General features: G+C 41.4%; 1 protein-coding gene and 1 long non-coding RNA gene across 2 annotated transcripts in view; one reads left to right on the plus strand and one right to left on the minus strand.

The window, feature by feature from the left end:
• The window catches only part of TBC1D5 (TBC1 domain family member 5), a 578,427-nt gene that overhangs the window by 512,331 nt on the left and 40,311 nt on the right, over window positions 1-25,785 (plus strand). The window contains exons 23-24 of the mRNA XM_074269720.1: window positions 900-965; window positions 15,859-16,022. Of these exons, the coding sequence (XP_074125821.1) occupies window positions 900-965; window positions 15,859-16,022 (230 nt within the window). The remainder of the gene's footprint in view (window positions 1-899; window positions 966-15,858; window positions 16,023-25,785) is intronic.
• LOC141544054 (uncharacterized) lies at window positions 15,332-17,477 on the minus strand. Its single transcript, XR_012482529.1, has 2 exons — window positions 17,444-17,477; window positions 15,332-16,818 (listed from the first exon to the last, which is right to left on the minus strand). It is a non-coding gene; the product is annotated as an uncharacterized LOC141544054 (long non-coding RNA).

Here is a 25,785-nt window from a genome sequence, read left to right on the forward strand (position 1 = left end):
TTTATACACCAGCTAATCATGAAGCAACATAGGAGTTTGCATCATTTTCTACCCACTGATATGGTATTGATTATGCTGACTACTGAGCTAGCCATCAAGAAAACCAACCAGGAAAGTTCAGTTCCCCCCTCCCCCCAACCTTTCTAAATTAGGTTATGTTCTGAATATTTCAAAGGATTTAGGAGGGGAAGAAGTGCCCCGACTCAACCTCCACTCTTCTTATGAGGGCCCTTGTCCTTGGCCCTTCAAAGGTCACATGACAAAAAGAAACTATTGTTTCAAGAGGATGCCATCCCTTATATATATTTATGTGCACATTGACATTTCTCACTCTTATATGGTAGCTCATCAGATCTTTTAAATACTTAATTTGGAACTAAAAAATGTACACTTATTTTAAAAACACTTTTTGTCTAATACTTAAGAGCACTTGAGTCTATTTAAAGATGAATGATTTCTGATGTGAGAGAGAATTGTCTTTTTTAAAGCACGCCTGTTTTTTAATAGATAATATTAACAAATGTAAAAGGAAGCTAATTTTAAGTGACTCAATTTTTTAAAAAAGGATTGAATATAAAACTCATAGTAGCTTTATTTTTCTGTTTTTTAAGTGGGGAAGCATTTTGAAAGACTTCCAGAAATAATAAAGTTCACATAGCAAAATACTTTGATATAAGTTATTTTTGGATGCATGATGAAAGAAAAAAAACTTTCTTAAAAGATATTTTAATTTTTTTTCATTTCCTTATTAAAAATAATTGTTCCATTGATTTTTTTTCCAAGTTATGTTCTTTGTTTTCAGGGGTTGGATAAAATGAAAAAGTTGGAATAAGGAGAGAAAATTTCATTCAGTTACTTTTCTTTTATGAAATCTAATTATTTTTTCTTATGAAATCTAGGAGATGTAGTTACAGGAAGCGATGCTCAGGTTTCTGTTCCTGTCCAGAATCTAACTGACCTCCAAGGTACAGTTACTATGGTGACATAGTATATCTCTGTTTGCCTGCAGCATTATCATTGTCTTCTCCAAACCCCAATGCCATTTTTGCTTTCCTTTATTTTCCATTTGCAGCACCTCCCACGTCACTGTTACTGTCTGGCCACTAAGTGGCGCTGTTGTTTCGAACAAAACAGTGCTCTCTGATGCATCCTACCCAAGTGATGCTCAATCTGGCTTTGGGCTGGGCTCTCTATTGACTCCTAGTTTCTCCTCCGGAAAAAGTCTGTTTTCACGCTTCACTTGTGTGACTGCATAGATTAAGGAGCTGCAGCATGACAGTCTTAGCTTAATATGGGCTAAGTTTAAGCATCAGTGTGCTGTGATTAACAGCATGTACTTCTACTTCAAAAGACTTTCCTGCCTGATTTTGAAATAAATAGTAAAATGTAGGCCTTTGTATTACAATTTTTATCAAAGAATTAAAACGTACTGTGACAAACCATCATAATGCAGTGACTAATGGTGAGATAATGGAAAATAAAGAGCATTTTATTAACTTGCCAGGGCTTTCTAAGACAAAGGAGAACACTTGCATTCTTTAAAGAGAGTTGAGTAAAAAAGTTATTCAAAAGAGAATTCACCATCAGCACCTCTCGTGGAGCAATCACTCTAGATTTCATTATAATATCTTTGAAACTGAGGCAGTTTGGGGAGAGGGTGGGTTACAAGATCCCTTCTAATGAATTCTAAGCTGTTTTTTAATCTAGTGAGGTGTAAAACTTCTCAAAGGTACAAATACAAATGCTTATTGCGTTTTTCTTTTATTAACTTAAGGTGCTTATGATACAACCAGCTCCTACAATATAATCACCTGATCTTAGTGAAAAGGGAGACTAAAGTCTCACCTGGTTCAGGCACCTCATTGTTATTATAAAGTCCTTCTCTACAAAGAAATGGCTGCCTTTGTTGGGTATTTTACATATAAATGTTTACCCTAGATATGAATTTCCTTCCTTCGGTTATTTCCTAGTGTCCTTGGAAGTTCCTTCCTCAACAGTATTAATTGTAACTCCTATATAGCGCTTTCCTCAATAACTCCGTGAGGCAGATAGTATAAGTATTTTGATTCCCATTTTATAGATGGGAAAACTCAGGCTGCAAAGTTGTAAGACACTTATGATCACACAACTATTAAGTGTCAGAGGCAGCTAAATACAGCTAGATGGCAAAGTAGATAGACTGACTCATTTTCCTAAGTTCAAATCCAGCCTCAGGCACTTAACAGCATGTGGCCCTGAACAAGTCACTTCACTCTGTTTGCCTCAGTTTCCTCATCTGTAAAATGAGCTGGAGAAGGAAATGGCCAACTGCTCCAGTGTCTCTGCCAAGAAAATGCCCAGTGGAGTCACGAAAAGTGAATGAACAACTGGTGACATGGCTCTCAGCTGCAGCCTTTCCACCTTGCCTCACGTTGGGACACTTTCCTCCCAACACCACATCCCTCTGCTTCTCCTCATCCAGTGGGCAATGAACAGGGGAAAGTCCTCTCCTGTCCCCAGCTTAATCTTCTTTTCTTGGCACTTTAATACTTACAGCTGTTGTAATAGTGGAGGGGAAAGCCCATCCCAGAACTTTCCTCAACTCAGCCAAAGGGAGAATTGGGAGAGAGAGGAAGGAGGGTGGAAAAAAGAGGAAGAGTCTTCTTTGGATTTGAGGGGATAATCCCGTCTCCATGCAGGGCCCCCCCCCCACTTCCACAGCCTCACTTCTTTCCCAGCTCACGAGTACCTCCAGCCCTAAGCCTTCTGGCTTAGTCCCTGGGGGACTGTCCTTGAACCTTGGTAATGGAGAGAATGGCAGGCATATAGGGCCAGGCCTGCCTCAAGGAAGGTGAAGTCTTCCTGGCAGCCTTAATTACTGCCCTGAGCTGTCCTGTAAGAAGGCTGAGAGTTACCAAGCTCCAGATCCTTATTCCCACCATTTTGATGAATCCATCAATGGGGGTCTTCATTGCCCCAATGTAAACTACAGTTCATCTGGGCCTCTGTGGTTTTGGCCTACACAGCATCCCAGGGGCTTCCTCTGGGCCTTTCAGAATTTCAGGAATGATTTGCAATACTTGAGGGGATCCCCTCTTAACCTATCCCAAACCCACATAATTTTCTGGTGATACATGTCTTGACCGATACCTTCTATGCTATTTCTGCTGCATGTCGACAAAAGCATCCCAAGCACCGGTTTGCTCACAGCCCTCAGGACCAGGGCTGGGTTGCCTCTTAGATCTCCTGCAATTTTGATTCCTTAAAGGTCAAAGTATTCTATGATTTGCACCTATCCAGGAAAACATCAGTGTTCTAAAATTAGTTTTTGCATTAGAGGCCAACCCAATCTTTGATATCCTGAATATTGTACCAAATTTATCCAATTCAGTCCTCCCCTCTTACTCATTTCTGGGCCCAAATCATTGCTTTCGCATCTAAAGAGAGACAGACAGACATAGGTAGATATACACATTGCCATATATGCATGTTGCATACTAGCATATATAGACTAATTCAGTGTGCTGCATGTCACCACGAGATAATATGAATCAATGGTATGCATTAAATTTAATTTTGTAGGCTAGTTTCATCATTTTTAGTATCATTTCTCTGGGAAAATGAATTTTGAGAAGCCCATAGCCAACTTGTGAGCACGCCTTTAAACCACGGTCGTTTGAAGTCTAAACTTGTGAAAAGCAGACATCGGCAGTACTTTGAAGCTGGTACTTCTCATTTTATTTGTGCCCTTGGAGCACCGGTTAGGTAGAAAATATAAATTCTCATGTGGTCATCCCTTGACCTCTCTTCTCCAACACAGGGGCTAACAATGAAGAGAAGAGAGAGACATTTGACTCTTACCTTGTCCTGCTCCCTTTGATAGAATTTTTGATAAGCATGGAAATAGGCAGAAGCCTGGAGAAAAGGCCATAGAACTCACACCTGAATAATGACTGAATAATCAGGAGTTGACTATAGTTTGTTACAAGTTTTTCATTCCTTAGGGGTAACCTTGCATAAATGTCACAATCTGATTTTTAAGCTCTTTCTGTCTGAGAATGATAGAAAATCAGAGCTAGAATATCTCCTAGCAACCATCTGGTTTAATCTTTTTTATAGAGACGGGTAAACTGAGACTCAGGGAGGGAAAGTGATTTACCCATGGTCAGAGAGCCGGTGGATAACAATTCCTAACTAACATAAAGTTAAAGCTGAAGCAGGTCTCGGAGGTGGTCTAGTCCAACTCATTTAATAGACAGGGAAACTGAGGTCTGAAAGTGTGAGTGCCTCACCCAAGTAGCAGGACAAGGAATACAATCAAGATGCTCTCACTCCAAGCTCAGCACCTTTCTACTATACCACATTGCCCTTTGGGTTTATAGGCAAGTCATTTTTCCAATTTATGACTATTCTTCACTTCTGGATTTAGGACAGACTTTTGTTTTAGGTAAAAGATTTTTACATCTAATGGTCATTACTTCTTCTTTCATTTTAAACTTAATATTATATATGTGTCCCCAAAATCTTTAGTAGCTTAAATTAGCACTAAAACTTTTGAAATACGCTCTCTAAGAAGCCAAGCTTCAGGTCTGAAGCATTTTGCATAAGATTCTCCTAACTGGTGGAGCTAGTAATGATGCAATCTGTATAGTCTCATGAGAGATAGAACTGGTGTAAAAGCTCTGGAGAAGAGAGATGATCATCTTTCCTACTTGGAAAGAGAGACATAGAATTCCGGAATTTCTTGAGGCCAAAATCAAGAATATCTTTACTCTCCAAGGCTCTCAGATGAACTCAGCTGCTCTCCTAAGCGTGTAGATCCCAAGCATCATTCGTTCCAACAATTAGGAAATTCTTAAGCAAAATACTACAGGCGAAATAAAACCCAGCATGCATGTAAAATGAATTTTATGTGACATACAATGGAGATGGGGAGAATATGGCATATATGATGTAGAATGTATGTAGGTGGAGCAGATTTTACTTAAATGAATTATGGGCCACTGGTTTTGGATCCTTGATAGAAAGGCAGAGAAGAGAATGGATTATGATGGGAGATGAGCTAATACTGCTTCAGGAAAAGTGGGTTATGTTGTAGCCGCAGGCTGCTTTTTTTTTTTTTTTTCTAAAGAGAATTCCATTTTTCATGAAACTATCTTTCTAGATTTGAAAATCTCTTGTTTCTTACATTGAATATGTTACAGTCAGTCAAGAAGCATTAATTAAGCTTTTACCCTGTATCAGGCACTCTGCCAAACTCTGGGAATAAAAGGATAACACAGTCCCTGCCCTCAAGTACCTTATATTCTTATGGGAGAGAAACCATGTAAATAGCAAAGTGTATCCATGTGAAATGCAGTCTCCGAGACCGCAGCCGGTGGGAACACCAAGAGAACCTCCCATGGAGAGTGGGACTTGTGCTGTGTCTGGAGGAAGCCAGGGGACCAGGACTCCCAGACAGTCCTAGATGCACGGCACGATCCCGGGACTTATGGAACTCACTGAGGGAAGTGGTGACATGGGCAGGCTTGAGGAATATCCTGGAGGATGGAGAAAGACTTGAGGCAGAAGGACCAATTCAGATGCTTTTGGAGAGTCCAGGTGAAAGGCAGGGAAGGCTGAACAGCCAGAGAGACGAGACTTTGGAGAGCACTATACCCAATGTGGGGGGGATGAGGCCCCGGTGCTGAGCCAGGGAGCCTGGGAGAACGGGGGGCACTTTGACAGGTGACAGGTGAGAAAGGAGGGAAAGTTTGGGGGCGCTTCTGTTTAAAAACCAGCCTCTAACCTTGTCATTCTGGAAACAGTTACAGGGTTACTTGCTGGGGGCTTATTGCCCAATCCAGCAGCCTTTTCTCAGCGCTCACTCCCCCAACCTCTCTCCCGTCTCTCCCCTTTCGGATCTGACCACCCCTCCTTGCTGGATCCCTGCTCACCAGCCGTGGTGTCCCACAGTCTTTGCCCTGCACCTCTCTCTGGACTGCTCACTGGGGAGTCTTACCAGCTCTCGGGGACTTAATCACCATCTTTGTGCTGGAGATTCTCAGATCTCCCCATCTTGCTCTTCACTGACCTCTGACATCTTCCAACTGTCCCAAACTGGGGGTCCAGTAGTAAATTCAGTGTATCTATAACCGAGCTCATTATCTTTCTCCCTGAGTCCTCTCCACTTTTCCCTTCCCCCCAGGCCCTCATGATCAGGATCCCTCATCTCTCTTACCCGGCCCCCAAGGCTCCAATATCATCCCCACTTTGGGGCAGACCCTCATCACCTCATGTCTGGATTGTTGCAATAACTATATAGGGGTCAGGGAGCGGGAGGCAGGAGAAATTAACTGCCCCAGGGCTTTCCCCACTTCAGTCCCTCCTCCATCACCCACCAAGGGGCTTTCCTAAAGCACAGGTCTGACCACTTTACACACCACACACACACTCGGTAACCCAGTGCTTCCCTGTCACCCCCAGGAACAAACACAAAGTCTTCTCCCTTCTCCGGCCTTCCCTTACTTTCCCATCTTCCACTTTGCTCCCAGACGTGCCCACTTCGATCTGGCACCTCCAGGGACCAGGCTTCAAACAGAAAACCAGAAATGGTGTCAGCAAAGGGCCCATCGGCTGAGGAAGAAAGCCTCAGGAGCCTCCTGGGGAGGGGTAGTCGGCTTTCCGTGGAAGGTGTACAGTGTGCCTTACAGGACCCCCGAGGGACAGCAGAGACCTAGCTGAAGAAATTAGTTTACATACTTAAAGCTGGAAAACCTACTAAATCCTTGGGAAGGGAGTCAAAATTTTAGGCAGGGCTGATCCTTGGGAGGAAAGAATACATCTTTATGTCCTGCCTTTGCCTTGATTGACTTTTGGCAGTGTCTCAGCGCCTGGGTCAGACATTACTTTTAGCCTCATTTGTCTCATTTGTAGACCAACCTATTCGGTTGTAATTCGTTGGTTTATAACAAAATTTTTGTAAGTTTGTTTCCTGTTTGCTCTAATAAAATGGTTGAGCTCTTTAAGCTTCAAGTTTTGAAGTAACTCATGGTTTCTACCTCCTTGTAACTTTAATTAAATGCTACCTGTACTCTTTTGCCTATTTATTAAAAAGAATGCATATCATAGGCACTAGTAAATTTTTAAATTAATATTTCTATAGATTTCATGGCCACATTCATGGATTTGTTTGGTAGCTTGCTTTCAACATGCATTTTGCCTTAGAGTCAAAAAGCCCCTAAATTTTAGTCCTTTTTCCTAAAAGTTAGTGGGTAATGCTGGGCAAGTTAGTGACTGACCTTTATGCCTTCTTTTCTTTACTTTTAAAATGTTCTACTCCTAAGCAGATGAGTCTGAGACAATCTTTCAAAGGGCTAAATATTTTCCAGTCCCATTTTAAAGAGCACTTAGGAGTTTTGACAGCCAAGTTTAAGGCTTTCATTTGGGTCTGTTTAGCATCAGCCTTGATATCTCATATCTTCCTGACTCCAAATCCAGGGCTTTCTCCTCTACACCATACTGTCTTTCAAACAGGAATTACTGAAGTGTTCTCTGTATCATAGGTATGTCCTGTGATATACAGCCAACAGTGAAAATGTATTCAAATTTCTGCTTCTCCTCCCTTGTATCTAATAAGTCTTTCCAAACATGTCTCCAGGAAGTAAAAGTTAGTAATATCTCAATTAGAACATCACTAATCCCACAAGTTCATTTCTCCGAAAAAGAGCCAAAAATCCAGAGAGCGTGGAATGTGGTATTCCAGAAAGCAATTCCATACAGGCTTATAGGCAAAAATAACTTCCCCAGCAAAATTAAATACAATCCCAGCTTGGAGAGAGGAGGGATAGACTTTTAATGAAATAGAGGACTTTCAAGAATACCTACTTAAAAGAACATAAATTTATAGATGAAAGAAGAATTCAAAAATTAGACTCTTTTAAAATGTTTTTATGAGTGAAATGAGTCAAAGGAAAAAATGGAAAAGAAATGAGAGTTCTGGAAAAAAGAATTGAAAGGAATTAACAGCTTAGCACAAGAGATATCAAACTTTACCCAAGAAAACAAACCACTGAAAAATTAGAATTAACCAAATAGAAGCTAATGACTCCACAAGAAATCAAGAAATATTATAAAAAATATATATAAGAGACTGAAAAAAAAAAACAGAAGAAAATGAAAACAAAATATCTTGTAGCAACAACACCAAAATGACCTGGAAAAGAGAAAAAATATATAAATTGTTGGGCTATCTGAAAACTATAACCCAAAAAAGAGCCTGATGTTCCATTTCAAGACATTAGAACCAAAAGGCGAAGTGGAAATAAAGAGAATCTACCAATTACTTCCTGAAAAAAATCCCAAGACAAAAATTCCTAGGAGCATTATAGCCAAATCTCAGACTTTTAGGTTAAAAACAAACAAACAGAAACATTGCAAGAAACCAGAAATAATTCTAGTACCAGTGAATCCCAATCAGAACCATGCAGTTTAGCAGCCATCACAATAAAGGAGCAGAGAACTTAGAATATATTCCTAAACCAAGAATAACTTACCCAGAAAAACTGAGCATAATCCTACATGAGAGAAAATAGATCTTTAATGAAAGAGAAGGCTTCCAAGAAGTCTTCTAGAAGACTTCCTATTGAAATCAACAGAGCTGCATAGGAATTTTGATGTTCAAACATAGGAGTTAAGAGAAACATAAAAAAGGTGCAAACCCAAATGAACAGAGGTAAGGGACTAGACTAGGATAAAGTGCTTTAATTCTGTCAGCAGCAGGGGTCATGGAGGGAAATGAATTAAGCATAGCAGAAGGCTTTGAAGTGGTTCTGTTAGGTAGTGTTGATCTTAGAAGAATGAAAAGAGAGAAGGAACATTAGAGGAAATTCTCTCACATAATTGGGGTATAGAACCAAAGAGGAGTGGAGTACAGCTGATACTTGACCCTCACCCTCATCTGAACTAGTCAAAAGAAGGAAGCCAAGCATATATACCCAAGCAGAGTTGGAGACCAAAATACATGTCACTGTCCAGGGAAATAGGAGGCAAAAGGGAAAAAGGAGAATTAGAAAGAGAGTAGACCAAGGGGAAGGTTAGTCCTAAGACAAACAAAGTCTAAGAATGTACACAAATATTTATAGTTTGTATTTGGTTTTGTTTTGAGGTGGCAAAGAATTGGAATCTGAGAGGGTGAGGAATGACTGTACAATTTATGGTATATAAATGTTATAGAACACTATTATGTTATAAGAAATAATGAGAATCATTTCAGAGAAATCTGGAGGAAATCATAGGAGTTGGTAAAGAATAAAGTGAGCAGAATTTGTACAGTGACAATAAGCAGGTAAAGAGAAACAACTTTGAAAGACTAAGGATTCTGATCATAAAGACCAATCATTATATCAGAAGAGAGGTGAGGAATCATGCAACCAGTTAGAGAGAGGGAGAGAGAGAGAGTGTTAAATGTCAAACATGACCAATTTGGACATTTGTTTTACCTGACTACATTTTTGTATCAGGAGTTTTGTTTTTCTTATGTTCTCAATTGAGGATGGGGAGAATGAATGTGAGGGAAATGGAATGGATTTTTGCTAAATGAAAAAAAAAAATTAAACGAAAAAACATGTAAATAAATTAAGACATCTAAGTGGTAAAGTGGATAGAATGCTGGACTCTGAGTCAGGAAGATCTCTTCAGATTCTTCCTCTGACACTTACTAGTTGGATGACACTAAACAAGTCACTTAATCTTTTAATATCAGTTTCTACATCTGTAAAATGGGGATAATGATAATACCTATCTCAATAGTAACATCTATCTGTATAGTGTTAGGATCAAACAACATATATGAAGTTCTTTGCAAACTTTAAAACACTATATAAATGCTAGCTATTATTATTAGATATCTGTGGTTAACAGGGTATACTTAATGACACATTTCTCAGCCTTCCATAAGGATGGAGAGATTTTGAAAATGTATTTGGGAAGACTGAAAAGGTCTTTTTCAAAAATAGCTGATAGATACTAAATAAAAAAGGACAAAGATACACTGGTTTCTGAATGTATAAAGAAACTAAAAAAAGACAAAACACATACTTCTCTTTTGTTTGATATTACTGGTATTAGTCATTTTGAAGTCCAAACCACATTCTAATTCAGTTCAGAGTTTAGAAAGCAATTTTTAAAATGTTCCAGGATTGAGTCTTTGATAGAAAAGATTGCATTAGTGAAAGAAATGCAATATGCTCTAAAGTTTATACTTTATTCTTTTTTACTTTTTTCCCTTTTTAAAAATAACAGCAGCTTTTTATTTTCAAAATACATGCAAATATGGTTTCCAACATTCATCCTTGCGTTCCAAATTGTTCTTTCTCCCTTCCTCCTATCACCTCTTCTAGACAACAAGTAATCTAATCCATGGTAAACATGTGTGATTCTTCTATACATATTTCTACAATTATGCTACAGAAAAAAAATCAGATCAAAAAGAAAAAAAAAAGCAAGAAAATAACAAAAAGATGAAAACACTATGTTGTGGTCCACACTCAGTTCCCACAGTCCTCTCTTTGGATGCAGGTGGCTCTCCTCCATCACAAGAGTGTTGGAACTGATCTGAATCACCTCGCTTTTGAAAAAAGCCATGTCTTTCAGAATTGATCATCACATAATCTTGTTGCTGTATACAATGTTCTCCTGGTTCTTCTCACTTCACTTAGCATCAGTTCATGCAAATCTCTCCAGGCTGCAGTTTATACTTTAAAGTAAAAATGCTATGATGTTGCCTTATATCTGCTTTTTTTAAATTTGGATAGTAAGGTTTAAGATCCAAGGGGGGATGAATGGAAGTAAAGACAGGTAATCAACAGTAACAGAAAGAAAATTCGTAATAAAACATACACAGTTAACCTCTAAGACTCAAATTTTCAAATTATATTAAAGCTGCTTTTGAAAAACTAGAATGATCACAATTTTCTCTCCCTACTATATTCCCCCAGCTACCTTTAGGGAAAACAAAAGAGGGAAATCCAAAGAAAGACAGAACCGGTGCTTGCCCCAAAGAGCTCAGAACCTACTAGGGGAGAGGAATCACAAGCATTCCTGATAGCACAGAGAAGAGTTATGATTATTGTCTTCTATGATTATCAGAGCCATCTCTGCTGTGAGAAATCACTTCCTTTTTTAGAAGAGGCTCTACTAGTACATTTTAAACCCTTATCCTGACTAACCCAGTTGTTTAGAGTAGAACAGAGAACTCCGTTTTTTAGAGAGCTCCAGGAATAATGGAAGACCCTAAGATGTGGTGTCAGGACACAGAGCTGGGGGGCCTGGCTCTGCCCTTCATTCTGGGGGGTTGGAGGCCCGGACGATCAATCTGTAATGTCTTTTACAGCTTGAACAGTTCTGATTTGTCGATTATTCCTTCTAACACTGAGCTCATTCAATTTCTCTTGATTCTTGATTTGCCCAGCATGTTTAGGATGGATAGTCTCATTGAATAGAGGAGACCATCAAAACTCACAAGTCCTTTAACTCAGGCCGTCTTAAACTCTTTCCACTCATGACCCCTTTTTGCCCAAGAGATTTTTCTTGAGTTTGTGTGTATATAAAATAAATATAAAAATCAAACATTTATTGATTTTTTAAAAATCACAGTTTATTCAATTAGGAAACCCCATGTGGAGTTTCAAACAGTTTTTCTTCTTTATCATGGCCATCGTGCCTCCAGTGTCAGGTGGTCTAGGGATGAGCTAATGACTAAAGTAGAGGGCCTCTTAGATCACAACCCCCATAGCGGAGAGGGGCAGCCTAGAAGCAGCAAACAAGGCATTTTAAGGAGCCCACTGTTTGTGACGTGTAAATTCACTAGATATTATAGAAATGACAGTGATGTGAAGGCATTAATCACATGATGTTGTGTTATGTCTGGCGAACCGGCCTTACTTAGCCCTCCTAATTCCTGTGTTTCTCAAGAATACCTTGGATTGCATCGCCATCTTTCCACTCTCTCTCAGGTGTGATCTCCCTGCCAGGGAGGCAGAACTAATGTTACATTCCAATTTTACAGATGAGGAAACAAGTCAGAGAAATTAAGTACTTTATCCCACGTGGCACAGCTGGGAGCTAGGGAGGACAGTTTGCCGTTTATATCACCGATGCTGCTTCAGGTGGTTTGGGGAATGAACCCGTTGTTTTTTGTTTTGTTTTGTTTTGTTTTTCTAATAAACAGGTACCATTTTGAATACACTTGAATTGATTTGAAAGATTGGAAGAGCCTCAGACCAGGAAACAAGATCTGCCTTCTGGTCTGACCTCTGGTTTTCCGCTAAATTGGGGCTTAATTTCCTCTTCTGTACCCAGAGAGATTGCCCCGAGGACCTTGCTTTCTATGATGCGGGTTTCCATCTGCACCCAGGCGTGAAGTGGGAGGAGCCAGCAGAGAGTAGGGCAGGAGAGTTTTTGGGAGAGGTTGCGTCTTAAGGAAGACCTTTGGGAAGAAAATGATAAAGCTGAGAGGACGTGAGGAGGCCTTCCAAGAAGCTGGAAGAGCGTGAGTCGTGGCCCCAGCATCCTCGCCTTTGCAGGGTCCCAGCAGAAGTGTGGCAAGGTGGTGAGGAGTGACTCCTTCCCTTCCGAGACAGCCAAGTACCCCGGGCTTCTAAAAGGAGGAGATGGGACTCTGTAAAAGGAAACAGGAGGACTGTGATAGAGCACTTGGGCCTGAAGTTCTCCCAGCGGGGTAATCCTGGCTGCACCCCAAGGACTGTTTTTCACTCTCTTGGCCCTGCCACTCCAGGGTACAGAGAATCTCACAAAAACATTCTTAATGTCACAGAGAAAATCTGATTTAAAAAGGGGAATCCAAACCAGAGCTACTTAGATAAGTGCAAATAGGCCCAAAGTTGTGCGCACATCTCCAGGGCCAGGAAGTTAGACGCCATCTGCGAGGCTCCTGTTCAGTGTCAGATCCTCTGCCAGGTGCTGAGGCTATAAGGCCCGCGGCAAGGGGGAGTCCCCGGCCTCACACAGCTGAGAGTCAGCAAGAGGGTTCCCCAAAGGAGGTGTACGCTGCCGCCCAGTGCTCTCCGAGAGGGTGCTGACTGCTGGGGAAGTAGGAAAAATCCCGAGGCTCCCTGCACCTCACATGGGGCAGGAGAGTTCCCTCCACAGTATCTTCCTACCATTTATATTTCCTACATTGATTTAACATAGGCTCTGTGCCTGGCACCGTGCCCGGGCTGGAGAAACGGTCTCTGCCCTTACTTTATTTAGTGCCCTGTGGCTTGGCTGCCTGACGACCCCATAAGGCTGTTTCTGCTGAAGATGAAGGCAAAACCTCCCATTCTGTGTCTCTTTTTCTTCTCTAGCTTCCTCTCATATCATTGTTCTGCAGCAGATTCTGAAAGAAAGACAGACAGAAAGGGATGGAGATATAGATAGATGGATGGATGGATGGATGGATGGATGGATGGATGGATGGATGGATGGATGGATGGATGGATGGATGGATGGCTGGATGGATAGATAGATAGATAAATAGATGGATGGATGGATGGATGGATGGATGGATGGATGGATGGATGGATGGATGGATGGATGGATGGATGGCTGGATGGATAGATAGATAGATAAATAGATGGATGGATGGATGGATGGATGGATGGATGGATGGATGGATGGATAGATAGATAAATAGATGGATGGATGGATGGATGGATGGATAATATTTATCTCTGTGTGTGTATCACACAGGGAGGGGGAGAGAAAGAGAGGAGTGTGTCCCCACCTGGATGTCAAATTCAGCCTATCTAAAACCGAGCTCATTTTCTTTCTCCTCCTGCCCTGGCCTGTTCTCAATGCCCCCCCCCCCCCCATTGTGGAAGGCACCCTGGCTCTCTGACATACATCCCCTCTTCTCTACTCACACGGTGGTCACCCTAGTTCAGATCCTCTTCCCCACTTCTCCGTTTGGTTATCAAAACAGCCTCCCAATCAGTCTCCCTGCTGCAAGCATGTCCCCCTTCTGGTCCATCCTCAACTAAACTATGTCATCCCTACCACGTCACTCCCATGGCTCTTTCCAGGATTCACAACAAAGTGTCCTTTTCCCTTGGGAGGTTTTACAATCTGGCCCAATCCCACTTTTCCAGCATTCTTACCTTTATTCTCCTCTGTGCTCTCTGTCCTCTGGCTCCCTTGGTTCCATGTTCTTCTTCATATACAGATTGTAAAGAACTCTCTGTTTGCCGACTCTGGCCGTTTCACTGGCTTTTCCCTGTGCCTGGAATACCTTCTCTTCTCACCTCTACCCTCTTGCTCGGCTCAGTTCGAATCCTCCCTTCGCAGGGTCCTGCCCTGCCGCCTTCTAGAGCTGAGATTACCTTCCAGCTCCCCGTGTATGTGGTCTGTGTGCTATCGGCGTGCTGCCTCCCCCTTAGAAGGCAGGGAACTCTTTCTGCCTCCCTGGGTTCTCCCCTCGGTTCCCTTCTCATACTTCTATCCCAGCACTCTTCCTCAGGAGCCTCCGACCCACCAGGCTGCCTCCCTGCTGAGCCACATACCTGGGCAGCCCCCCGGGATCCCCTCCTCGCGGGCCCCTGTGCTACTCTGAAGTCAGCCACATCAGGCGTGTGGCCGAACACCCGAGAACGAGGATGTCTGTCCTCTGCATTAAATCTTCTGACGATAAAACAAGTATTTTTATAAAATGTAAAAGGGCACTGAGATGGGGGTCAGCCATTTCCTAGCCATGGGAACCTGGGCAAGTCCCTTGGTCACTGCATACCTCCTTTCCTTAACTGTGAAGATGATGTCTTAGCCTTTGCCTCCAGGATCAGATGAGATAATAATCAGCACAGCCCATGGCAGGATGCTAATTACTATCATTATTATTATGTTTCTCCCCATAATCACCTAATCAGTGCTTCTCTGTTCATCTCTATGTCAGTCCTTCCGTCTAATTTGTCACATGGCAGACAGTGCCTGTCTTTCCTACCCTTAGACCTGACTCTAGTGCTAAAGATGGTGGTGAGAGGAAAGGCTAAGGAAGGAAGGCCATCCTAGGGGCTGCAAGGCCAAGGCAGGCCATCCTGGGGGCTGCAAGGCCAAGGCAGGCCATCCTGGGGGCTGCAGGGCCAAGGCAGGCCATCCTGGGGGCTGCAGGGCCAAGGCAGGCCATCCTGGGGGCTGCAGGGCCAAGGCAGGCCATCCTGGGGGCTGCAAGGCTAAGGCAGGCCATCCTGGGGGCTAGCAAAGCTGCCCGTGCCTCTAGGGCCACAAAAGGCAGAAGGGCTGAGGGAGAGAGCTTTCATACTTTGTAATGAGCAAAAAGTAAAGAAAGTTTTCTTGAAATCTTTACTTGAAAGACCTAGAATTTCACCCGTCACTCTGTGCAACTTAACATGCCTTGATTTTCATTATTCAGGATCATTTCACACTGTCATTTAATCAAGTTCCTTCTGAAAACTTAAAGGGGCTGAAGTACTCATTAATGTTGGGGGGCTGATGGGAATTAGGACAAAAAAAGAACCATATGCAGAAAACTATGTAGATCTGTATATGTGTGTTGTATGTATGTATGTGTGTATATACATGTATATACCTCTGTTTATAGATTTGCATATATACATATTCAGAAGTGGTTTTTTATTGAAATTTGGAAATAACTTTATTTTATTAAATAAAATATTATTCTAGTATTTCATTATTGGAAAGTAGTTTTAAAACTATTGCCTAGCAACGCATACATTTTAATATTTCATTCCCTTTCCATATGTCAATAATATTAATGTCAATGAGTTGTCTCATGAATCCTTGACACCTTAAGTCTAACTATCATCAGTCAGTCAGTCCATCCGAATTGCTAGTGATTCATTATTGCTTCTTTACCTTTTCTTTCAGGACACAGTACTAAGAACATCAGTTCATCTCCAAGCATTGACAGCTTGCCTGGAGGAAGAGAGTTCACGGGTTCCCCACCCTTATCTGCTACCAAGAAGGACTCTTTCTTCAGCACCATCTCCCGCTCCCGCTCTCACAGCAAAACCATGGGCAGAAAAGAATCTGTAAGTATCTGGACACCAGCCAGAGTGCTTTGTCATGGGTGCCCAAGGAGTGCGTCACATAATTTTATCACCTAAGCCTTCTTTCATGTCCCTGAGTACAGTCTCTGAGCACAGAACTTAGAAAAGTGTCACAGCCCAAAATGGACAGCTTCACAAACAGTAGTGTTGCAGAAGGGTATGTTTCTTAGTAACTATTGAAAGAACCCAGTCTTTTGTGCAGGACATTCCTTTTAATAAGAGACTGAGTTTTTCCAGACTTTGGGGGCCAAATATTACTGTAGTGGAGCCAACAGCCTTATCGGTCAGCCGCGTGATGGGAGAAATGCAGACATTTCTTAAAAACAAAAAACAGCCATTTTAACATTTGATTAAAACAGGATCAAAACTCTCCTGCTTTTATTATGGTATATTTGCAGATCCTTGGAGCATGCTGCTCCAAAGGATGTATCTGAAGGAAGTAAACAACTACCTTTGCATTTGGAACTATAAGCCAACTTCACTAAGAAAGCCTTTGAGTTGGCTCCTTTGTGTGATGCACAAGAGAAAGTAAATCTTGTCCCAACAAAAATGTGAAAATGCTGAAGAAGTGAATAAGAAGTAGAGGTCTTCTGTCAGGTCTTTAAAACATTTCCCTTTACAAATATAGATTTTGGTGTTCCTGAAGTTTAATTGTGGGCAATACTGAAAAATTAAGTGGATACCTTACTAAAGAAAAGGAACTGGAAAGTACATTTCCTGAGCCACTCCCAAAAGCTGTGCTTCTCTGAATTTCTTATTTTATTTTATTTTATTTTTGCTAAGGCAATTGGGATTAAGTGACTTGCCCAGGATCACACAGATAGGAAGTTTTGTGTCTGAAGTTGAACTCAGGTCCTCCTGACTTCAGGGCTGGTATTCTATCCACTGCACCACCTAGCTGCCCCTGAATTTCTTACTTAAAAAAAAAATTTAAAAAAAAATCTAAGCTTTTATCTGGAATGGACAAAAACCCTAATTGAAGAATAAATAAACTTGTCTTTTTTCTTTTCCTGTTCACATAAGCCTCCTTTCAAATCTCTTATAATTTGAACCTAGATTTTAATTGATTCTGATTCTTTTTGTGTTTGTTTGTTTGTTTTTTATCAGAAAGGTTTCTCTATAGCTGATCTTTTACTTTCTTTACTGTTTGGTATAGAAGAAATTAAATCCAGGATTTTGTTTTCTAGAATTTTAGTTGACCATTCAGTCTAATAAGAATTTTTTTAGTGTTGTCATCACATTTAATTGTATTGTATGAATGCTGTCACATTTCTAAAAATATATTTATTAAGAAGCAAATAGGGGCAGCTAGGTGGCGCAGTGGATAGAGCACCAGCCTTGAATTCAGGAGGACCCGAGTTCAAATCTGGTCTCCGACACTTAACACTTCCTAGCTGTGTGACCCTGGACAAGTCACTTAACCCATGCCTGGGGGGGGGGGGGGAAAGAAGAAGAAAAAGAAGAAGCAAATAGATAAAATAAATGAATAATGAATTTGGCATCTCAAAAGGCACATTTTTGTTTAAATACTTACCAAAGTAAAAAGGGAGGTGTGCTAAAGATACACAGACAAGAGGGACATAGATCCTGCCCTTAAGGAGCTTAGTTAGGTCAAACACTGTGACAGGTAAACCCACAGTAGGTTCGCAGCTGGGGAATGAGAGCCCCGTGGAAAGGAGTGCTTGACCTGAGTCTTGAAGAAGTGTGAAGAGGGAGAGGTGGCAAAAAAGCAGCTCCCAGGCTTGGGAGACAGCCGGGGCAAAGACCCCAAGACTGGAGATGGAACGCCGTGTGTGAGCAATATTAAGAAGGCTGAGAGAGCTTTATCTGACAGGCATGAAGGGGACTGAAGTGGAAGAAAACTGTCATTGATCCAAAGGAATGAATTCCTGAGAAGAGAGGTTCAGCCAGGGCCAGCTAGGGGACACAGTGAATAGAGCCAGGAAAACCTGAGTTCAAATGTGACCTCAGACACTAGCTCTGTGATCTGGGGAAATTACTTCCCCTCATTTTGCCTCTGTTTACTCGCCTGTAAAATGGGGATAAATAATTGTGAATCACTTAGTTCAATGCCAGGTATATCATAAGAACTGTATAAATCTTAACTCTTGGTTATTATTTTCCAGATTGCTCTGTGTTCCATATAAGCGCTTGCCTGTTCTGTTTACTGGTTAGGTCAGCCTTCTAGTTCCTGGTTATCTGTTATTTTTTTTTCCTCATTAATCACTTTTAGACTCCAAAAAATGCAAATTATTTGGAAAGAACTGATTATAATGGAACTCGGTATTGGCCCACTAAACTGAACTGAATGTTAATACTTTTAACATGTTTAAATATAGAATTTTTCAGTTTGCAAATATTTTCTTGCATTGGGCCATTCTTCAATCAATAACACTGTCAAATGGAATTAAAATACATGTTTCTGACACTTGAGTGCCTGCCATATATTTAGTTTTAATGAATAGATATTAAATAAGAATCTAGTTTTCAGCAGTTTTTCTGGCTTCTTTCAATATGGATTTTGATCCAAGGCCAAATTCAATTCAGATGTTTGAAATTTGGCCTTTTTAGACCTCAATGTCAGATTCACCTGGGAGATAGCAGAAGCTCCTGCCAGATCATTTGGTTGATCTCGGGAAGGTCCACTATCTGTCCATTTAAAAGTATTGTTTCCTCCCATTTCCTCATACTTACATTGTTATAATTAGTCATTTCAAGGAAACATTATCCTCAAAGAAGGCATGATTTTAAAGCTTTTTTAGCTCACCATTACATTTTAATTTCACTTTAGTAAATAGTAAAATAGTAAATAAAATATCTTTTATGAATATCTTTTTCTATCCATCTTTCTTTTAGTAAACTTATTTTTAATGAAAATAGGCCTATAAGAATTTACAATAGTAAATTAACCTCTTGGCTTTAAATTTTAAAAAATAGTTTTATAAAAATAAAAAGGTATTTTTGATGAATAATGATCTTGATAAAAAGTTGTGTCTTGTGCCTCTCATGCCCTCTTGATCTTCATTTTCAAAATAATCTCAAAAAATATACTAAGTACTAAATTGTGTATCAAGTTTTATTGGACAATGCACAGAATGATATGGATTTTTTTTTTTAAGTAATTGGAAGCCATTAGAAATATATAGATAGCCAGCTTAAAAGTGTATGCCATTAGTGCCCTAAATTTCCTCCTCTTGACTATAATTCCCCATAGGGTGCATCTTTGAGAAGCCACACAGGCCATGGTGGAGCTTTGTCTTGTGTGGCCCTGCCACAGATTATAAAAAATAAGCCAAATTCTGCAAAGTGTTCACTTATACGAATTATCATGATTTCCAGCCTCCCTGTTCTATTCCTTTTCCCCACTCGGTGACTTCCTCCCAGACTTCTTTTTTCCCTTATAAACTATCCTTTGCCAGTCTTCTCCCTGCCTTCTGCCTCCTAACCAAACCGCCCAACACCAGGCCCCCCATTGTACTTTGGCTCACAGAACCAAACCTGCAATGGACATTGGAAGTCCAACTCATTTTCTTCACAGCTGAGGAAAGGAAGGAGCAGGGAGGTTAAGAGTCACAGAGATAATATTTGTCTGAGGGAGAATTCAAATGCAAGTGTTCCTAACTACAAGTCTAGCCCTCTCTCCATCACTCCAGATTACCCCGATCAACTTGGACTCAAACGAATTTAAGTTTATATAATTTACTCTATTCAAATTCACTTTTCCCCTCCAATCCTGAACTAAAAAGTTATATCTCATCTAAATTGAATAGGGGACAATATTAGCATTGTTTGTGAAAGTTTTTTCTTTAGTCCAAGGGGCCTTCCTTCTTTCAGATAATATGAAACTGACTGATTGACCCAGAGAATCATTAGAAAATGTGAAGTCTTTGAAGAGGAAAGAACTGTCTCACTTTTATATGTATATTCCCAGAGGGTAGCACGGTGTCTTGCATGCGATAAGTGTTTAATACAGATAACGAGGTCTGTTTTGGACATAATGAATTTAAGATGTCTATTGGACATCCAGTTTAAGATATCTGAGAGGCAGTTGGCGACATGAGAGTGGAGGGCAGCAGAGCTAGATAGGTAGATTTGGGGGATGAGATCACCAAGGAAAAAAGTAGGAGGGAATCCCTTCCCTTATTCCATCACACCACGTCTGGAGGACATCGGGCATCGAGAGCTCGTTCCGTATCATCTTTACCCCAACTTTCACCACCACAAAACTTCAGACTCCTTGAGGGCGTTCATTTCCCACTTTTCCCTTCATAGATGGGGAAACTGCAGCCTGGAAGGGCAATGGGAGGCCCGTTCTTTCAGGCCCAGCTTCAGTGCTGATTCTTCCACAAAATCTTCCCGCATTTGCCTGTCAATAGCAGTTATCTCCTTGTACACATGTAATTTTTCACTTTATTCTTGTCTAATGCATTTATCATGGAGCATTGTACATGAGGGTAATTTTGCGCCTTATCTCCTTTTCGGAATGACATGCTTCATGAGAGGGTAGACTATGCGTATTACGATCTAAGCTGTGTTATCTCCCCCAGCACGGGGTCCTACACACACTAGATAAAAACATTTTTGTTCAATGAATCATTGATCTTTGGAGAACATGGAGAGTGTGAGTCAAGAAGCCTTTTGCCCCTGGCCAGTTCTGTTTATAGCCTTCACTAGCAGCAGGAATGTTCTAAGAATCGACCTTCCCAGTGTGAGATGTGTCTGCTTCATAAAGATTTACAGCTGAAGCTCCTTGTGCTTCCAACCCAGCTTCTGGCTAGGACCCAGGCCACCAGCAAACCCCTGGCCACCTCCGCACCCGCTTCTCGCCAACGCGCCCTTCCTCTGCTGCCCTTTATGGATTGGGGGTTACAGTGACAACAGTAATCTTTTATTTAATCATCTGGGAGGCCAATGTTCAGCCTTGTATCCCAGCTACTACTGTTAGGACAGAAATATGCATAGCTTTTACTAAATTATTTTAAATATGATGTGATGATTATTGTTGATGGCAATTTGTAAGTGAAGAAGCATGATTTATTTGCTCCAGATATGAAAAGATTTTTGAATTACAAATTACAGGGTTTTTCTTTTTCCAATATCTTTTCTTTTCAGAAACTACCCTGATCATTTTTATATTATCTATAGAAAGTTTTATAACTCTCAACTTTTTTCATAATTTTACCCCATTATCATTAAAATGGTTTTTCCCAGTGTCTTCTTTGAATATTATTTGATTATTATGCCTCTTATGAACCTCAGAATTTAATAGCCTCATACTTTATTTATATGCATTTTACTCATGTTTTTTATTTCTACCTTCATTTTGTCAGCTTTATCTTATTTTAATTTAATAGACTCTATTATTTGTCAAGTAAACAAACTGCATGTCTACATGTGCAGTGTAATTTTATTCTTTCATTTCTATTAGATATCCTTTATTAATGAGCTAGTCACAGTTATATGTAATCTCTTTTTATCAAAAAAGTACAAGTAGTTCTGTATTCATGTGATTTATTCCTTACACATTTTCAAAGATTTAGGTTGTTGTTTTTTTTTTTAATAAATAGGATGGAAACTTTCAAGCAAATGTTTTCAAATGCCATTCCATTTTTTAAATTGAATACAAAATTTCAGAGCGGTGCAATATTTATTACAATTTAAACCAAGAAACAGCACCCAAAATGAAAAGGCAGTCACTGATGAGAGCCACAGTTAATCTGGAAGGTGTAGCCACAAGGTAGAAACTATGTAACGGCTTGTGGTGCCTTTAACAAATTAAATAAATAATAATATCATTATATGATAAAATAAATAATGTGATATGATAAAATAAAACACGATTCCCATAATGAAATGTAGAATGTGTTCAGCCACCAGAACAGAAAATCTGTTCATCTCCAATAGAGGAAATTAGTGGCTGAATTGAAAAACATCAAGGTAAAAAAGCTAGGCCACAAGTGAGACCTGCCTCCCGTGGCGGGTGCTCATAAACCAGGCCGTGCTGCCTGATCCTCGTCGTTCCCAAATGTTTCCCAAGGCCTCTTCGTGGCTGTCATTCCTTTTCCTTTGGGGACTGAACTAAAGGATCTCATCTTCTTGCATGGTCTAATCAGAGACTTCCTTGTCTCTAAAAACCGGAGTTCCCTACTTCCCTCACTGCAGTCTCTACAGTACTCGGGCCATTACCTTCTCCTCTCCTTCTCCGAAATGGGGCCCAAGGAATCGGGAACACGATCCTGCCCGTTAGAAACAAAACCAACTCAGTTCAGTCAGCGGCATGTACCTTCTAAGTGCCAGACCCTCTAGATACAAAAATGAAATCATTTCCTCAGCCTGCGAGGATGCATAACCTTTCCAGGAGATGAAACCTGCACAAAATCTATCGCAAAAACCTTACAATCAATTCAAAGGAAAGCCCATATGAAGACCCGGGGAAAGGTGGGAGATGACTTAGGATGGAGGAGGGCCTCGTGGAGGGAAAGATTTCTGACCCAAAGATGCAGTAGGAGGAAAGTTCATTCCAGGCGTGAGGACCGCGGGAGGAAAGCTAGGAAGAGGAACTGGAGATCAGGCCCTTGTGGCTAAAAGGAGACGTGTGAGGCTAGAGAAGTAGATTGTAAGGGCTCTGAGAGTCAGTGGTCAGAATATCCGAAAGACTGGCAAAGGTCACGGGGAAGGAGGAGCGGCGGCAAGGAGGCTCCAAGGAATCCGAGCCTTCCAGTGGGCACAGGCTGGAGAGCTGACGGTGACAATAAAGGCAGCTCTACTTCACAGGCCATGGGAGCTTTCTCCCAGCGCCCTCCCCCCCCCCCCCCCCCCCCCGGTTCCCTAAGCCAGGCAAGTGGGACGTAGAAGGCCGGCAACAATTAGGAGAGCCCAAAGGAGAACCAGCCGTCCTCTTCCTTTAGCTACGTATTGTCCCCATATATGGATTTTGCCAATGTTGTGAATTTGGTTTGCTCCAATGCTTAATGTACAAACATCCATTCATTTATGAGACATACACACAAATATTACATAAAATATCAAGAACAATACTTTTTAAATGAGCACTTGAGAAAAATAAAACCGTAATCAGCAATGCACCAACCATATAATAATGTTGAAATATATGGCTCTCTTAAATACAAGTTCAGGTAAAATGAAAAATTGAATGCTTCCCAGATGGGCAATAAGGATATTAATATGTCTGCTTAGTGCCCAGAGTAAATGTGTTTTTAGTGTTTTGGGGGTTTTTTTAATTGCTGCCCAGCCTCAGAATATAAGGCTCCCCAGTCTTTCTCCATTAAGTCCTTTTGTTATCAATCCTATTGGACAGATTCAGGATTTAGTGAAAGGAGTGAGCTCAGGTGACTGTAGAACGTGTCCCCTCAGTTCTTTTGGGTACAGAACATAAATAGGACCATGAAAGGTGGGCCAGGAGAACCCTTCCTTTGTGCCAGGGTGATATTTTAAAGAATTTGTAGATATTGCCACATAATTGTTAATAAATAAAAATGTATCTAAATCTCACTACTCTTGTAATTATACCAGGAAAAAGAAAAGTCAGGACTTTGAAATTCAAAGGCTGATAACCAAGACAGCTTTTCTATTTAATTCCCACTGGGGAAATAAGCACACGGTTATGAATTGTTAACTGTCTTTCTTAGACCTAGCTAGTTTCCTTTAGTGTGAGGGCCTCCCCTCCCAACTAATTTTGTTTTCTCAGTAATTCATTGTAATTATTTTTTATGTTCATGCTAGATTTGAATATTCCTTTAATGATAGTGAAGGGGACTAGTACAGAGTAGTGGAAAACCCTGGCCCAAGGAATCGGGGGCCTGAATGGATGCCCTGCTAACGCCATTCAGTAGCTGTGTATCCTTGGGTGAGGTACTTTATCTCTTAGGGGCTGTTAAGGCAGGTGGCTCAGTGGCGAGAGCACTGGGCCTGAAATGTGTTCTCTGTGTGACTGTGACTCTGGGCAGATCACTTTACCTGAAAAGTAAATTAAAAGGTCCCTAGGACAGGCTGGGAGTGGAACGGCTGCTCCAGCTTTGGGGGCATAAAGCTATGGCAGACCTTGGAACTTCTGATGGGTAGGGAAGACACAAATATGATGGCAGGAGGGGAGAGTGAGCTGTAACTGAGCCATTCAAGCTCAAGAACGGTCCCTTCCCTGCTCTGTGAGGTAAATGGCACCAGAGTGAAGGCTTCTCTAGAGAGCATCGGGTGGGAGAGATGAGGGGAGCGCAGGAGAACGGTGGAGAACAAGGGAACCCAGAGTTCTTGAGTTTAAGACTAGAGAGGCAGAAGAGAGCTGTGTGATGGGGGCCCTTGACCATCAAGATCAAGAGGTAGTCTTTATTTGCCTGGAGAGCCACTGAAGGCTTTTCAGTCCGAGGCTGGGGGACTCCATCCAGGGAATGCCCTAGAAGAAGACTTTGAGCAGCAGGGGGGAGAAGGCTGGCCAGAAGGGCCCCCAGGGCTTAAGCCAAGCAAGGGGAGTTAGGAGCCTGAGAGGGGCAGTTGAGGGAAGGGCAGGTGGATGTACGGGCTGGTGTCAAGGTGGCTGACCATGGATGAGATATTCAGAGGCCGGCGCAGGCCAGGGACAGAGGTGACTACTTGAAGTGTCTGATGGTTGTTCAGTGCAAGACGGACTTAACGGCTGGACTCCATAGGAAAGCGGGAGAAGCAGCAAATAAAGTTGTGGAGACTCAAGCTCAGCTTGAGGTAAGGAGAGAGCAGCTCAGGAGGTTCAGAAGCACCATGGCTGCCTCCGTTATGAATGCCACATCAATCCAGCTCATCTGTCAGATTTCACACAGCAGAAGCTTGACTGTTTGTCTGAGGACCCCTTCTAGCACGTTTATCCTGAGGTTCCAGGCCTGGAAAACAGAGAAGTTAGGGAGAAAAGAGAGATTTCAGAAGGAAATGACTAGTTTGATTTAGATATGCTGAGTCTGAGACTCTGGAGGAATACCCAGTGGCAGAGTTTTCCCAAGTGGTTAGAAAGGAAGGCCAGATCATGGAGACAAAGTTTTCTTCTCCTCTTCAAATCTTAGAGTCGACCCCCCTGGAACCAGCAAACACCGGTTAGAAATAACTTGTCCGTTTAATAAACGCCCCAAGTGTTGACTTTGATGTCACTGCAGTATCTTGTCTCCATCATTAGGACATTGTGGGTTTGTTAACTCCGTTAGTTAAAGCACGCTCCTAACTAAGCTGGGATCACAGGTTTAATCGTATGTTTTGCATGTTTTACATGAACGGCTGTTTCTCTGATGTCAACTTCTCCCTTAACCCTGATTAGCTGGCTCGCAGATTTGTGCATTTGGTTGTTAAAAAGATAACTCCAGAAAATATTCCATTTCGATAGTCACTTATACCTCCAGAGTCAATTGTCAGCAAGTATTTATTAAGCTTTTACTTTGTGCCAGGCACTGTGCTAAGTGTTCAGGCTACGGAGAAAATTAAGAATAAGGTCCCCACCCTCAGAGAGCCCCCAGTCTAATGGGAAAGACTACTTGCAAACAATTGTGTACACACTCTCATATACAGAATGATGGATGATCGGCCCAAGGGGGAAGACGTCAGTGCGGGACCAAGAAAGGCTCCCTAGAGAAGACGTGCTTGACCTGAATCTTGAAAGAGACCCTGTATATCACAAAAGAACTTCGGCTCCAGCACAATTGTTAAATGCAGCATTTTGGGTACCTGAAGGTTAAACATAGTTATTTGCCAAAAACATAATATGGTGGCA

This window comes from Sminthopsis crassicaudata, chromosome 5 (assembly GCF_048593235.1).
Source record: "Sminthopsis crassicaudata isolate SCR6 chromosome 5, ASM4859323v1, whole genome shotgun sequence".
NCBI lineage: Eukaryota > Metazoa > Chordata > Mammalia > Dasyuromorphia > Dasyuridae > Sminthopsis > Sminthopsis crassicaudata.